Below are 13,391 nucleotides of genomic sequence, written 5' to 3'. Positions count from 1 at the left end.
TAGTCATTGTCAGGGGAGTGGTGTCAGTGCAGAGAGGGAATAAAAAACAAATATCCTGACTTCCCTCCACTCCCATCTCTTGCTGGTGCTTCCCAATGGCTAAACCCAACTGGAAGCCAGCTGGCAAGTGAGTGGGCTGATATTTTTCATGGTGAAAGAATAGATCTGGCAGAGAATAACCAGCACAGCTCCTAACACTTCATGCCATAAATGTTGAAAAGATTTTGAAAACCACTCCAAGGGGAATCTTTTTACCCAATGCCAGTGTATAAATGCATCTTATTATTTGGTGCCAGCTGGGATTTAGAAAACCTAGCTAACCATGTTCTTTAATACAAATCATCATGAGTACTTGTAATCCATTTGCAATCTTAAAATGTGATGTTTGCCCATAGTCGTCTTTTATTTCCATCCAGAGGCATATTAACCATAAAACTGGAGAAGCATATATTTCAGGGCTCCTCACTTGCATAAGCCCCTTCCAAGGCCATGGGAGGGCCCTAGAAATGTATTCATATGGTCATTTGTTTTTGTAAAATTTGTTAAGGTAAGATATTTTAACTGCAATCTATTAAAAACCAACTTTTCTCACTCTGACCCCACAGAATTCTCTCCCTGCCCACCCCCCAACCAGTTATATGAACTTTAGGCCCCACAAAACCTGGATCTGCTTCTGCTTTCAGTGAGACTCAAGTATGCTGATGCAGATTTTATCCCTTTCCCGATTTTACCGCTGTGGAGAGGAAAAGCGGTAGTTAATGAGCATCAAAATGGACATTCTGCAAGGGAAGAATGTAGCAGGAGGATGAGAAAAACAGAGGGGGGTGGTGCTAGGGGCAGTGGAAGAAAATCACTGTGCCTGAAGGATTGCACCTGAGTCACGGAGGGGTTGCAGGTGTCTACCAGGTGACTAATTTCCCTCCAGGGCCTAACTCAGGTGCTGCTCTTTATATTTTCAGATGCAGATGGAAACCTGTGTCGAAGTAACCAACTGTTGCAAGTCATGCTGACCATGCACCGAATTATCATCTCCTCTGCAGAACTGCTCCAAAAAGTTATCACCCTATATCCTTTAACATAGTGACTGGCAATCCCAAAATGGGATCCACCCAAAAAGTAGCTTGAAATTTGAAATATGCTTTTATTTTTATTTGTTTGGAATAACCCTGAGTGGCAAATAGGTCCATATGTCCTTTCAGGGGTATGGGTGCATGTGTGGGGGGTGTGTTTGTGTATCCTCTGTTGGGTAGGGCAATGTTATTGATGCTGATTGCTCTGGGGGGTGGTCAAAGAAATCAGTATGCAAGCACAATCTTCAGGTTCTTAATAGTAAAAAATATTTTTTTCTGTAGAGTGTCCAAAATAGATATTCATCCTGTGCAAATTGACAAAGGTGCAAGCATGACTCAAGGATAAATTTCTTTCTGGCCTTCCTGTCCAATTCTTCAACTTTCTCCAGGTTCTGAAGAAAGATTCCCAGTGCCACAGCATCTGGAGAGTCTGCTGGTGCCTTATTTGCTTCAGGCAGGAGGATTGACTATGTGCCAAGCAAAACCTGCTGGATTTTAACCTTATTATGGGGTATGAATCAAGTAGGGAGGAGAAAGCTCCTGCTTGCTTTTTCTCACTGATGACACTGTAAGCAGCAGCCCCCACAAAAGAAGAGTTGTAGGCGGAGTGAGACCGTTTAGCACCCAAGGCGCAGGTCCCTGGTACTGTGTCATGACTTGTAGCTGCTCTAACACTTTTCCACTCTCCTAATTCCCCACGTTTCATCTTACAGCACACAGAAAAAATAAAAACCATCAGGACTGAATCCCTTATCTATACCTACTCATGAATCTTTACCTCTCGTCTCAAAGGAGGTGTTTTCCAGTAGCACACAAAGCGGGGGAGCATTGCGAGAAGTGCACATAAATAAGAGGTGCAGGTAATAAGTGGGTGCCTCTTCTGCAGAGAATTTTAAACCATCGTGAAACCAACTCAGTGTCTACTTCTTATTAATTTCATGTACCAGTGATTATAAACAAAGTCAGTGATTAAATATTCCTCCCTAAAAACTTGTTTGTTGGCCTAGGGACTAAATTGTTCCTGGGGTGTCTGGGCACAGTAGCTCACATCTGTAATCCCAGCACTTTGCAAAGCCAAAGTGGGCAGATCACTTGAGGTCAGGAGTTTGAGACCAGCCTGGCCAACATGGTGAAACCCCATCTCTACTAAAAATATGAAAATTAGCCGGGCGTGGTGACATATGCCTGTAATTCCAGCTACTCATGAGGCTGAGGCAGGAGAATCACTTGAACCTGGGAAGTGGAGGTTGCAGTGAGCTGAGATCACACCACTGCACTCCAGCCTGGGCAATGAAGTGAGACTCTGTCTCAAAAAAAGAAAAAAAAAAAAAAAAGAAAATTGTACCTTGGGGTTCCTGCCCTTAGTGCACTACTGGCTGCCTACATATTGGAGCAGACTCCCTCCCTTCCCATGGTCCCTCGTACTTCTCACAGAATCTTATTCCACCAGCTATCGCCCCTCCTATACTTTCAAACTCTACCTCTTCAATGGCATCTGCCCCGCCTCTGCCTAAAACACATTCAAGTCTCCTCATCTAAAAATCAACTCTTAACCCTGTCTCCCCTTCATTCCATTGTTAGGGTTAAAAATTTGATGTGAAAGCGTCTTAAAATAGTCTACACTCACTATCTCCAATCTCTTTACTCCTCCTCACTTCATAACTGTGTTAAGTTGGCCCCCAGTATTTGAACTTTCCTCTGATGTTACCAGTAACCTCCTAATTGCAAAGCCCAATGGCTTTTTCTCATCCTTGTTTCCACTGACCCCCAGAAGCATTAGGCATGACTGACAACCCCGTTCTCCTCCCAGCTCTCCCTCCAGGGCTCGCGGAACTACACCCTCCTGGCTTTCCTACCTCTTGGGTTGGGCCTTCTCCAGCTTTTCATCTAGAGGCTTCTTTGAGCTCTGCTTACATATAGGTGTAATGTCCTGGTTTTCCTCTCACTCAGCTTCCTTTCTGTGGGTGATTTCTCATCAGAATTTCTACCACTGTTTCCACCATTCTTCTGTGCTGATGGTGACTTTCAAGTCTGGATTTCTCTAACTTAAACCTTTGCTTTTTTTTTTTTTGGAAATTGGTGCGGGGAGAGGGGTCTCCCTATATTGCCTAGTCTGGTCTCAAACTCCTGGCATCAAGTCATCCTCCCACCTCAGCCTCCCAAAGTACTGGGATTACAGGCATGAGCCGCTGCACCCAGCCATCTAACCTAAACCATTTTTCTTAGGTTTATACCAGTGTGTCCTGGTAACCCTTAAGACTTTAATATATTCATTAGCCCACTGTCCCCACCCACAGCCACTACCTCATTAATTCTGCTTTGACACCAGTAAAGCCTTGTTTTGCCTAACTAAGACACGTTCTGAGAAATACATCATTGGGCGACTTTGTCATTGTGTGAACACCGCAGAGTGTACTTACACAAACCTAGATGGCATAGCCTGCTACACTTCTAGGCTAGATGGTACAGCCTGTTGCTCCTAGGCTACAAACCTGTACAGCAGGTTACTGTACTGAATACTGTAGGTGGTTGTAGCACATGGCAAGTATTTATGTATCTAAACATAGAAAAAGTACAGTAAAAATATGGTATAAAAGATTAAAAAATGATATGTATAGGGGGGCACTTATCATGAATGGAGCCTGCAGGACTGGAAGTTGCTCTGGGTAGTCAGGGGTGAGTGATGAGTGAGTGTGAAGGCCTAGGACATTACTGTACATAACTGTAGATTTTATAAACACTATACACTTAGGCTATACTAAATTGATAAAAACAATTTTTTCTTCAATAATAATTTAGCTTACTGTGACTTTATGTTATAAACTTAATTTTTAAAACTTTGACTCTACACAGTGTACAGCTGTGCAAAAATATTTTCTTTATATTCTTCTGTAAGCTTTTTTCTGTTTTAAAAATGTTTAATGTTTATTTACTTTTTAAACTTTGTTGTCAAAATCTAAGACACAAATATACACAGTAGCCTAGGCCTATATTGGGTCAGGATTATGAAGACAGGACGAGGCAATAGGAATTTTTCAACTTCATTGTAATCTCATGGGACCACTGTCATATATGTGGTCCGTCATGGACCAAAATGTTATGCAGCACATGACTGTGTTTTCATGGTCAATTTCAGTTAATAGTGTTAGTTTAGTATCTATTCTTGCCTAAACCAGTAACATCAGAAACACTCTTGACTTCTCCTCTGCTTTCACCTCCTACAGTCTGTCACCTGATCCTAGGGTTTCTACTTCAGAAATGACTCTTATCTGGTGTCTGCTCTCTGTTCCCATACCATGCCTTAGTTCACGTCTCCGTGGTCCGTCTCCTGAACCACTGTCCCACTCCAGTCTTTGTGTCTGCATGGTCCGTCTACCCCGTCTCATGGTAGCTACCCTTGAAATTCTTTCCTACAAAGCAAATTGGGCAGGCCATTGCTTCTGAGCCTCTGCAGACTACGGAGTTAATGTCAACTCCTTAGCTTGCCAGGAAAAGGTCCTCCTCAGTCTGTCCCCAGAGAGTTTTTCCTGCTTCATTCCGTAGCTCTCTGAGAAACCCTTTCCCTTCCTCACTGAACTTCTCAATATACTGGATGTAATGGGGCCTTTTTTCATTCCTGTGCCTTGAAAGCCTTTCTACCCTCTTTGTTTAAAAGCTCTTTCAAGACCCTTCTGGGAAGCTTTTCCAGACTTTTCTAGCCCTTCTCCCCTTTTAAAAATACTTCTAGTGTTTTAAAATAGTATTATTGATTGACAATCTATTTAATTCCTTTGATTTTAGTTTGGTACTGCTTAAGTCAAAGTGCGTTTCTCATATCTCTGGCCTGGATGTAGTCTGCGTTGAAAAACTCGCAGAAAGTGTGAAGTGTTTTTATTCTGTTAGCTAAATAAATGTATCTACCTAAACTTCAGTCCGTTTTGCAATGTAATGCCTACGTACTCTGGTCTTTGTAGATGGCCATTTCAAGTAAAGTGCAGAACGTTTGTGTCTAGCTGCTGTGATTTCAATTTGGTTACTAATATAAAAGATTGCAAGGGTACTGAAAAATTGATTGAATGACAAATTAAGAAAGATATAAATATTTTTGTAAAGTACATACACTGTAACTTACCTATTTGTGTGTCGTCTCCCCGGCTGGACTCTGTCTTTCAAGGGCAGGGAGCAAGGCTTATTTATCTTTGTATCTAGAACTTAGTTTAGTGGCTGTTTCGTGGTAGGACACAATAAATGTTGCATTACTATGGGTGCAAACATTGGGATACTTTTTATATTTACAAGAACTTTTACGTGTGATATCTGGACTTTGCTCAGGTGAAGATGTAACCTGGGGTAGGGAAAGGGATTCTGAGAGTATGAAATAATACTCCTGTAATGAAAGCCAGGTTAAACATTGAAGGCAAAATTATTTTCTTTCTTTACGCTTAGTTTCCCTGTTCTCTGACCTGGAAGTAATAGAATTTTTAGTTAAATAAGCTCAGATGGCCTCCTGATTTCCATTGTGAAAAGAAGAGAGGGATAAATTTGAAAACATGCTTTGAATAGTTTAGATGCCTGAAAAGTACAGTCAGAACTGTACTGGTACTTTATAGCCACAGTACTAGCTATGAAGAGAAGAAAAAGGTATGGGGTCTGAGGGTTCCAGCAAACATTGAAGTTTACCAAGATCAGCAGATGCCTGAGCCTCTTACTATTTAGCCTGCATGTGCTGGTGTTTGTTTCAGCTTCTGAATGAAGTGAGAAAGAGGGTGCCCTGCTCCCTGTCGGGGGGCAGCCTTTGCCATGGCATAGGGGCTCTAAGGACCTCTGAATGACGCCCAGGCTCAGCACTCACGTGTAGACTGACTGGATTTACACCATTGACGCTGCGCCACATGCAGCCAGCGTGCACTGTCAGAGTATACTTTTGAAGGGAAGGATAAGGAGCCACTGGGAGAAGGCGAATCACACAGTAAAAGTCACCATGTCGATTTAATGTATCTACTTAGCTTTAAAACAGAAGTGTGGTCTTTGTGCCTTCCCCTTTAAAATGGAAGAATAAAAATTTCAACAAGTAGAACAAATGATAAAAATATAGAATCTGAGAGGTATTTATCTATGTGCCTTATGCCTGAATCTCTTTGCATTGAAGTGATGCATTTTCTTAGTGATGTGGCATAAAGAAACATAAAGCCATCTCATTCTCACTTCTACTTTTCCACCCAAAGAAAGGCAGGCATAAAAACTTTCTACTTCATGAAGTTTGCCAGTTCCCTGCACTTATTTTTATGTCAGTTACCTTTGTTAATGTGTAGGGTTTTGTGGGTTTTTGTTTTGTTTTGGTGCTCTGATCTAAAGGGCAGATTTTATAGGCAGTATATGTATTAAAATTTAATTTTTAAAACTAGAAGTCATTTTATTAAAATTACAAATTTTATAACCATAGTTCTTGTTTAGGGTTTCAAGTTTAGCTTGCAAATCTTACTGTTTCCATAAGTCTAGCATCTTTCAGCAAGCATTTTTAAGGGACTTTGAAAAATGTTTCATTAATTTGAATAATGTTAATTAAATATTTCCAATGATTTTAAACTATAGTTCTGCATTTTATATCTTAGATAATTTTAAGTGCTTCAGATACCTCCCTGAAATTCTAAATAGTTTTTTATAACTCTAATAGATTAAATTTATAAACAGTAAAGCTATCATTATCTTAGATGTTCCAAAGCTATGCATAAACTTAATAAGGTTTCAATTTAAAACCACAAGTCTAAAGCACTTAATTGTATATTGCAAATTGAAGTTTCAAGGCTATCATTCTAATATGCTTTTAAACATTACAAGCATATACAATTTCAAAATGCACAGATTTCCTTCCTAACAAAAAAGATCAGTACTATGACTTTGACTCTCTTTTACTTTTCTTTATTTAACTCTAAATTTTCCAAAGGTTAAAATATATACCCCCACAGAAGGAAGACCAGTCCTGTCCCAGTTAATTAAAATGTTTGCTGGGTTGTTCACTGGATTCCTCTCATGGGCCCAGCTGGAATTCACTGAACCCTATATTGTAGTCATTATGCACAGCTTTTAGAAGGAAAACAAGGCATGGCCTTTACGGGCGGGCACACAGCCCACATAGCCTAATGCCTCAGTCTGTTGATGGGAAATGGCAGGACCTATTCAGGCTCATCACTGCATTGGAGTTCTCATCTCTTTGACTCTTCAAATAGATGAACATTTTTTTCCATTTAGCTTTAAAGACATGTGAACTTGATGAGATCTTGCTATTCTTTTATATTCTTGGAATGCTCAGAATGAAAAGGATCCTTAAGGTGATCTCCAGTTTTGTTTTCGATTATTCACATGGTTTATCTGACTTGCCGTTACAATCTATGAGGCCAGTCTACTGACATCCTCTAGGTGTATATATTGTAACTTTCATATTATTGTTCTTCATTATCATGACATATCTGAATATGTATTTTTTCCTCTTCGAATTCACTGCATACATGTGTATCAGTTAAAAGAAACATTGTAAAAGATAAATGGGGCTGCTGTTTTTTCTTTTATTTCTGCTTCATTTTTCCTTCATAGGGGCTGCTTTTTGAGCACAGGCAAGGAGTCATTTGCCCCTTCTTCACTTTTTATAAGTTACCTGTCCTAGAACCTCTTTACATGATTCATTTCTTAGTTCTGCGGTGCTGCTGCCTCCTTCCGTAAGCCAGGTCAGCGTGGGCTGGAGAGAAAATTACCATCATCGCCTTTCTAGGCAATAATATGCATACAGCTGTACACATCAAGTTGGTTTTTACCCTTTGGTCAGAAAGATAAAGCATCACATTTTCATTTTTTAGAAAAAATATTTTGGGAGGTAGTTGCAGCAAATACTTCCAAGGATGAAAAGTTGTTTGGTTTCTGTAACAGAGGTCTCCATTTCCCTTAACCACAGCCCTACCTATAAGGATGCTTTGGCAAAGAATTCACCAGGACTTTGCCTGAAGATCTGTTATTTTGTAAGGTAATGTTTCTTTATGTATTTCAAGACTTTGTGGAGCAAGGTGAAATGAAAGGTGAAGCAAGGGACTTTCCCTGCCTTTCCTGACCTCTATAGAACACACTTGGACAGATGGAAAAGGGTAGTCCTTCATAACAGTGAATTCTCTCTGGTGTGCTTGAGCTTAATTATTTTATACCAACCTTTTTTCAGTCTTTGGTATCAAATGACATAAAGGAGGGAATACAGAAATAATTAAAGGTCTGTTATTTTCTTTATTTTTACTCTTAATTATACAAGTAATATAGCTCATTATAGAACATTTTTAAAATTGTAGAAAAGAATATAACTATAAATGATCACTCATATCCAGTTACCTATTTTGGTGTATTTCCTTTGTCTTGTTTTCATGTCAATTTTTTTGAGATGAAAATATATATACGGTTGTATATCCTCTAGTTTTCACTTAACTTTATAGCATGAGAATCTTCTCTAGTCATTAAAGACTTTTTGTAAACATTGTTTTTAATGGCCATGTAGTATTCGAATATGATAAAGCATCACCTATGAATAGATTGCCTCATTTTGGACATTTGGTTTATCTATAGTTCTCTCCTTTATAATTATCTCCGACCCACATGATTGTGCCTGAATCTTTGTCATGGCTCCTTTGATTATGCTATGCCTTATCCTACCACAGCATTTGTGTGGAGGGACAGAAGATTTTCAGTGGATGGGTTTTCTTCCTTCCCTGCTCCCACCCCAGCTCCTTCAATATACTAATAGATGAATCAGACTTTGTCTTTTTCTGAGTTCTCTTTGTGGCAGTAAATTCCTTTTGGAACCCAACAAATTGTGAGTCCTTGGTATCAGTTTTGGATTGTGTTTTTTAACCCCCTCCTTGTAGGTATTGGATAACAGAATTCTGGGTCATGTTTAAAATGGACGCCCGCTTGACAGACACTATGGAGGAGTTTCAGGAACTGGTGAAAGCTAAGGGTGAGGAGTTACACTGCCGCCTGATTGACACAACTCAAATGTGAGTGTCAAGGTCTTGACTCATCTTTCGAAACCACCTCCCTCCTGTAATAGGCACCTCCAGTTGCTTGCTAGGCTTCTGACCCCCAGCGGTGACTGCTGCTCTCTTTCTTCACTCTGAGAAGCCCCTCAAATACACAGGTTCAAACTGCCTCACCAAAGTGAAGGCTTGGCATTTAACAGAAAAGCAGAGAGGCCTCATGGTCATAAAGCAGTAGGTGACTTATATCCAGGAGCAGAAAAAGTAAGTCCCAGTCAAAAAGAAATCAGGTAGCAAGATATGGACTAAAATTAATCCAGATAATGAAAAACTGAAAGTGCAAATGACTGAACCCACGCTTGATGCCAGGAGGCACCCCTGAACTTGTAAATGGGGACAGGACTAAAAAATGTATTCAGGAAAAGGCTTATAACATATATGGATGTCTATGAAAGACACTTAGACTTCCAGAGCTGGATGGGATTCCAGGAATGTTTTAAATTATTCCTTGGAATTCTTATTTATAAGACTGACCCATTCTGGGAAAATGAGTGCCTTTCCTAATTAGGGGGAGGGGAATGTACGCTTTGTATGACAGGGTTTTCACAGTGTGGCTGCTTTATTTTGAAATAGTACAAATCCCTAAGAAATAGAATTCTAGAACTGATATATATTCTAGAGATCATTTCATCCAACATCCTGATTTTTCGGACTGGGAAATTGAGGCTCAGCAAGAATGTGACTCATCTAGGGTCCAGCTAGTTAAGCTAGTGACAGAGCAGCAGCTAGCCTCTGAGGTCCTGTCCATGATGCACTATAGCCATGTAGAAATTATTTCAAGATTACATTCCAGAGCCCCAAATAAGTCTGTTTATCAGTTTGGATTCTCTGTACTTCTCTGCTTAAAATTACACAACTTGAAAGATAAGAGATTATTCAAAGTAATAGTTTCTTCATTTTAAAGATGAAATTAGAGCCCAGGGCAATTCTCAACCCCAGCTCTCCTTGTCCCAATATTTCCAGCTGACTTTTCTTGACCAAAATTTTCCACATTATATTCTGTAGGAATTATTAGTCTGTGGGATATTACTTGGCCAGATATAATTGAGGAATAATGAGTTAAACTTTCCTTTTGCAGTGCTTTTCAGAGTGTGTAATATGCTCACTGGCCAAAGAGGCTACAGAATTTATAGCACTTCCCAAGCTCATTGACCACAGAACCCTTTTATCAAGAGACAAGGTTCCCAGGAATACCAGTTTGGAAAAGACAGGCAACCTGCTGTCTTTCAAAATGGGGCCGCTTCCCTTTGCTTGTTTAGTGAAGGAAACTGAATAAGAAATGCATGGGTTGATTACAAAAAAATAATGGGGGCAGGGCACACTCTTGGGTCAGCTAGGCTTCCTTGGTCATTTCAGTAGCTGAGGACATTTGAGGAAAATGACACAACTCTGCCAAGAGTGACCATATGTTTCTACACGTGATTCCCTCCCTTTATGACATCTTCTTGCTGTGGTTCTTTGAGCTCTCTTTCTGGCATGAAAACTGTCTCACTGCCTTGGGATTTCGAACCAGATAGAGAGTCCCTATCATTCACACAAGAATGAAGGAACACACAAGCAGAATGGAGGGAGCAGACATACCAGAGGATACACAAAGGAGCCAGGACCAAAGGCAAGGAAACTGACCGATACCTGAGACTCCTTCCTTCCCATTGCCTTAAAGTAAACTTATTTATCCTGTACCCAACTGCACACTTAAAAGGCTCACTGAAAACCAGCAAGACCTCCTGGTTGCTGCCGTGGAAAAAAAACTGATTTGGAGAAACTCTGTGAATGCAGTTTTGGCCAAGGAAAGTTAGCTAATGGTGTTTTGTATATTCTTGTGAGAAATGTTAATGGATTTACTTGCAAAAAGCGATTTATTCCTTTTCCCTGTCTTCTCCCTTTCACATTTGCCCACAAAAGCAATGCCCGTGACTGGTCCAGGAAACTTACTCAAAGGATAAAATCAAATACCAGCAAGAAACGGAAAGTCTCCCTGCTCTTTGACCATCTGGAACCAGAAGAGCTATCTGAGCACCTCACCTACCTTGAGTTCAAGTCCTTCCGAAGGATATCGGTATGTATGCAAGGGGCAGGAGAAAAATCTTCCCTGGGATATTTCTGAAAATAAGATGAGAATTCAACAGCCCATCCACTTCATAACCTTAGAGGCCCCCTCAAATAGTGGCAGGCTTTCCTGCCAGACATCATAGAGTCTGAAAAAATCAGTACCATCTGAATTCCTTTGGTTGTGACTCCTGTGTTTCTCCCATCTCTCTTCTTCCATGCCCCCACCCCATACCATCCCACCACTCACTCAAGTTACCATACTGTGGGCACACATCTCACACACACACACACACACACTCTCTCTCTCTGTCTCTCTCATTCTACCCTCATACCCCTGATAATCATTAGGCTTCAATAACTCTTTTTTAAATCTTCCTCAAAAAAAAAAAAAAAAAAAGGGGGTCGGGGGGCGGGGAGAGGATATGTCCTTTCAGAGTTTGAATTCATTCTGGGGTAAGCTTTGAATGGCTCTGGGAAATCCCAAAATAGATTCTACTGGCCTAGCCCAGAACATACCTAAATCCTTGAAGTGGTGCTGGCCCAGAAGTCACTGTGATTCTAGGGATAAGCTGTGCTGACCCAAAACCTTTCAACTGGGGCAACTAAGCAGAGTCAAAGGGAGAGAGATTTCAGTTGATCATCAGGAACAGAAAGAGTACACAGGTTCATCCTTTCTTCACTGCAATCCATATGTGATCCCAAAGAATATTAGTTCTATACAAGAGAACTTGTCAACATGTCAGATGCCAACAGACCCTCACTGGCCAATGTGCTTTCCTGAGAAATGAAACCCTTATTCCACTTAGCCCCTACCCCTACCAACAGATACAGTCTTCACCTTCGTGCTAAAAATAGTGACCACCTAGTTGCTGGGTCCATTTATTAAAATGACCAGTATTTTCCTGGTGAGGGGATGGAGGCCCAGAGGGCTGACTGGAACAAAGTCGACACAGCTGATTACAGTCAGAGCTGGGGCTAGGACTACATGCCTCTCTCAGTCACTCAGCACCAATTTATTGAGCTCAGTTGTGTCTGGAAGGAGACCTGCAAATCAGGTTACAAAGGTTATTTTACATTTTCATTCATAATGTTGACATCCCTTCTGTTTTCACTCAGCTGTTTGGCCACTCAGCCAGGAAGCTCCCAGCTTCCATTTGGAAATAATTTCTCCAAGCATTAACTCACCATTCTCTGCACCCCTCAGTACCCCAGACCCAAACTGAAAGGCTCTGCCTGGGGAGTTCCCATTTGGCGGTGGCTCCCCGTCACGGGGAAGGACAGCAGTCAGAGCTGAGCCACTGAAAAAAGCCATTTATCACACAGGCAATCTGAGCTCTGCAGGGGTCAAACTGGCAGGCTGCTTGGTCAGGCCTGCAGGATGTCTGCTTGATGCCAATGCTCACATCAGTGGAGGCAGAAGTGAAAAATCCGTGCAGAATGAGGAATCCCAGCCAGTGTCCCCAGGGGTTGAACAGTGTTCTATTTGCAAGTGAAAACATCAGTTTCAACCTTCATTTCTTTTGAGTGGCTTGGTCCCTTCATAGAAGACTATCTCAGGGATTTTTTGTTTTTCCTGTACAGTGCTAAACAGTTTTACCAAACACAAGTTTTCTCTCCAACATGAGGTTGGAGGGAAATTTGTGCTGTGAACTGAAAGGCATTTGATATCTTCTGTTTATTACAAAACTGTAGGGGTAGTGAGGATGTTACTGGGATAATTCTTTTAAAAAAACAAGTGGATTTAAAGTTATATTTATAGTGGGGGGGTGTATTAAATGTATTCACTGGAATATATTAATTGAATGAATATATTCAAAATATATGCATTCAATGAGTTGTGGCTACTTTCTTTTAGAACCAGTAAGATGTTTGCTTTATATATCTCTCTTAAGGAGCGATTTTGGTCCTACTTATAGGTTTTCCACCCATCAGCAGCCATAGCACAGTAAAATGGGGCTCAGTTAATTTGCAGCTATTTTATTTGGGTTGTGAGTTCTCATCTATATATTTACTACTTAGGCAGAACTAAGGTGTACTGTAGTAATAAACCCCCACCCACCCACCTCCTATACAATCTCAGTGGCTTAATTAAGCAAAAGTTTATTTTTCACTCACACTGCATGTCTAACATGGGTCAGCAGAGGCTGATTAGAGTTCCCCAGGAACCCGGATGATGGAGGCTTCATCTTGCCAGGAATTTCCAAGATCTCTGCAGCAGTGG

General features: G+C 40.8%; 1 protein-coding gene across 3 annotated transcripts in view; it reads left to right on the top strand.

The window, feature by feature from the left end:
• RASGRP1 (RAS guanyl releasing protein 1) overlaps positions 1–13,391 on the top strand; it is a 75,263-nt gene that overhangs the window by 37,152 nt on the left and 24,720 nt on the right. For all 3 annotated transcript variants that reach the window (XM_024232886.2, XM_054531372.1, XM_054531373.2), the window contains exons 3-6: positions 960–1,065; positions 8,002–8,064; positions 8,948–9,079; positions 11,024–11,177. In XM_024232886.2, the coding sequence (XP_024088654.1) occupies positions 960–1,065; positions 8,002–8,064; positions 8,948–9,079; positions 11,024–11,177 (455 nt within the window). The remainder of the gene's footprint in view (positions 1–959; positions 1,066–8,001; positions 8,065–8,947; positions 9,080–11,023; positions 11,178–13,391) is intronic.

The sequence above is a fragment of the Pongo abelii genome, chromosome 16, assembly GCF_028885655.2.
Source record: "Pongo abelii isolate AG06213 chromosome 16, NHGRI_mPonAbe1-v2.0_pri, whole genome shotgun sequence".
Lineage (NCBI taxonomy): Eukaryota > Metazoa > Chordata > Mammalia > Primates > Hominidae > Pongo > Pongo abelii.
Note: the sequence above shows the minus strand (reverse complement) of the source record. Positions and strands in the feature narration are given on the sequence as shown.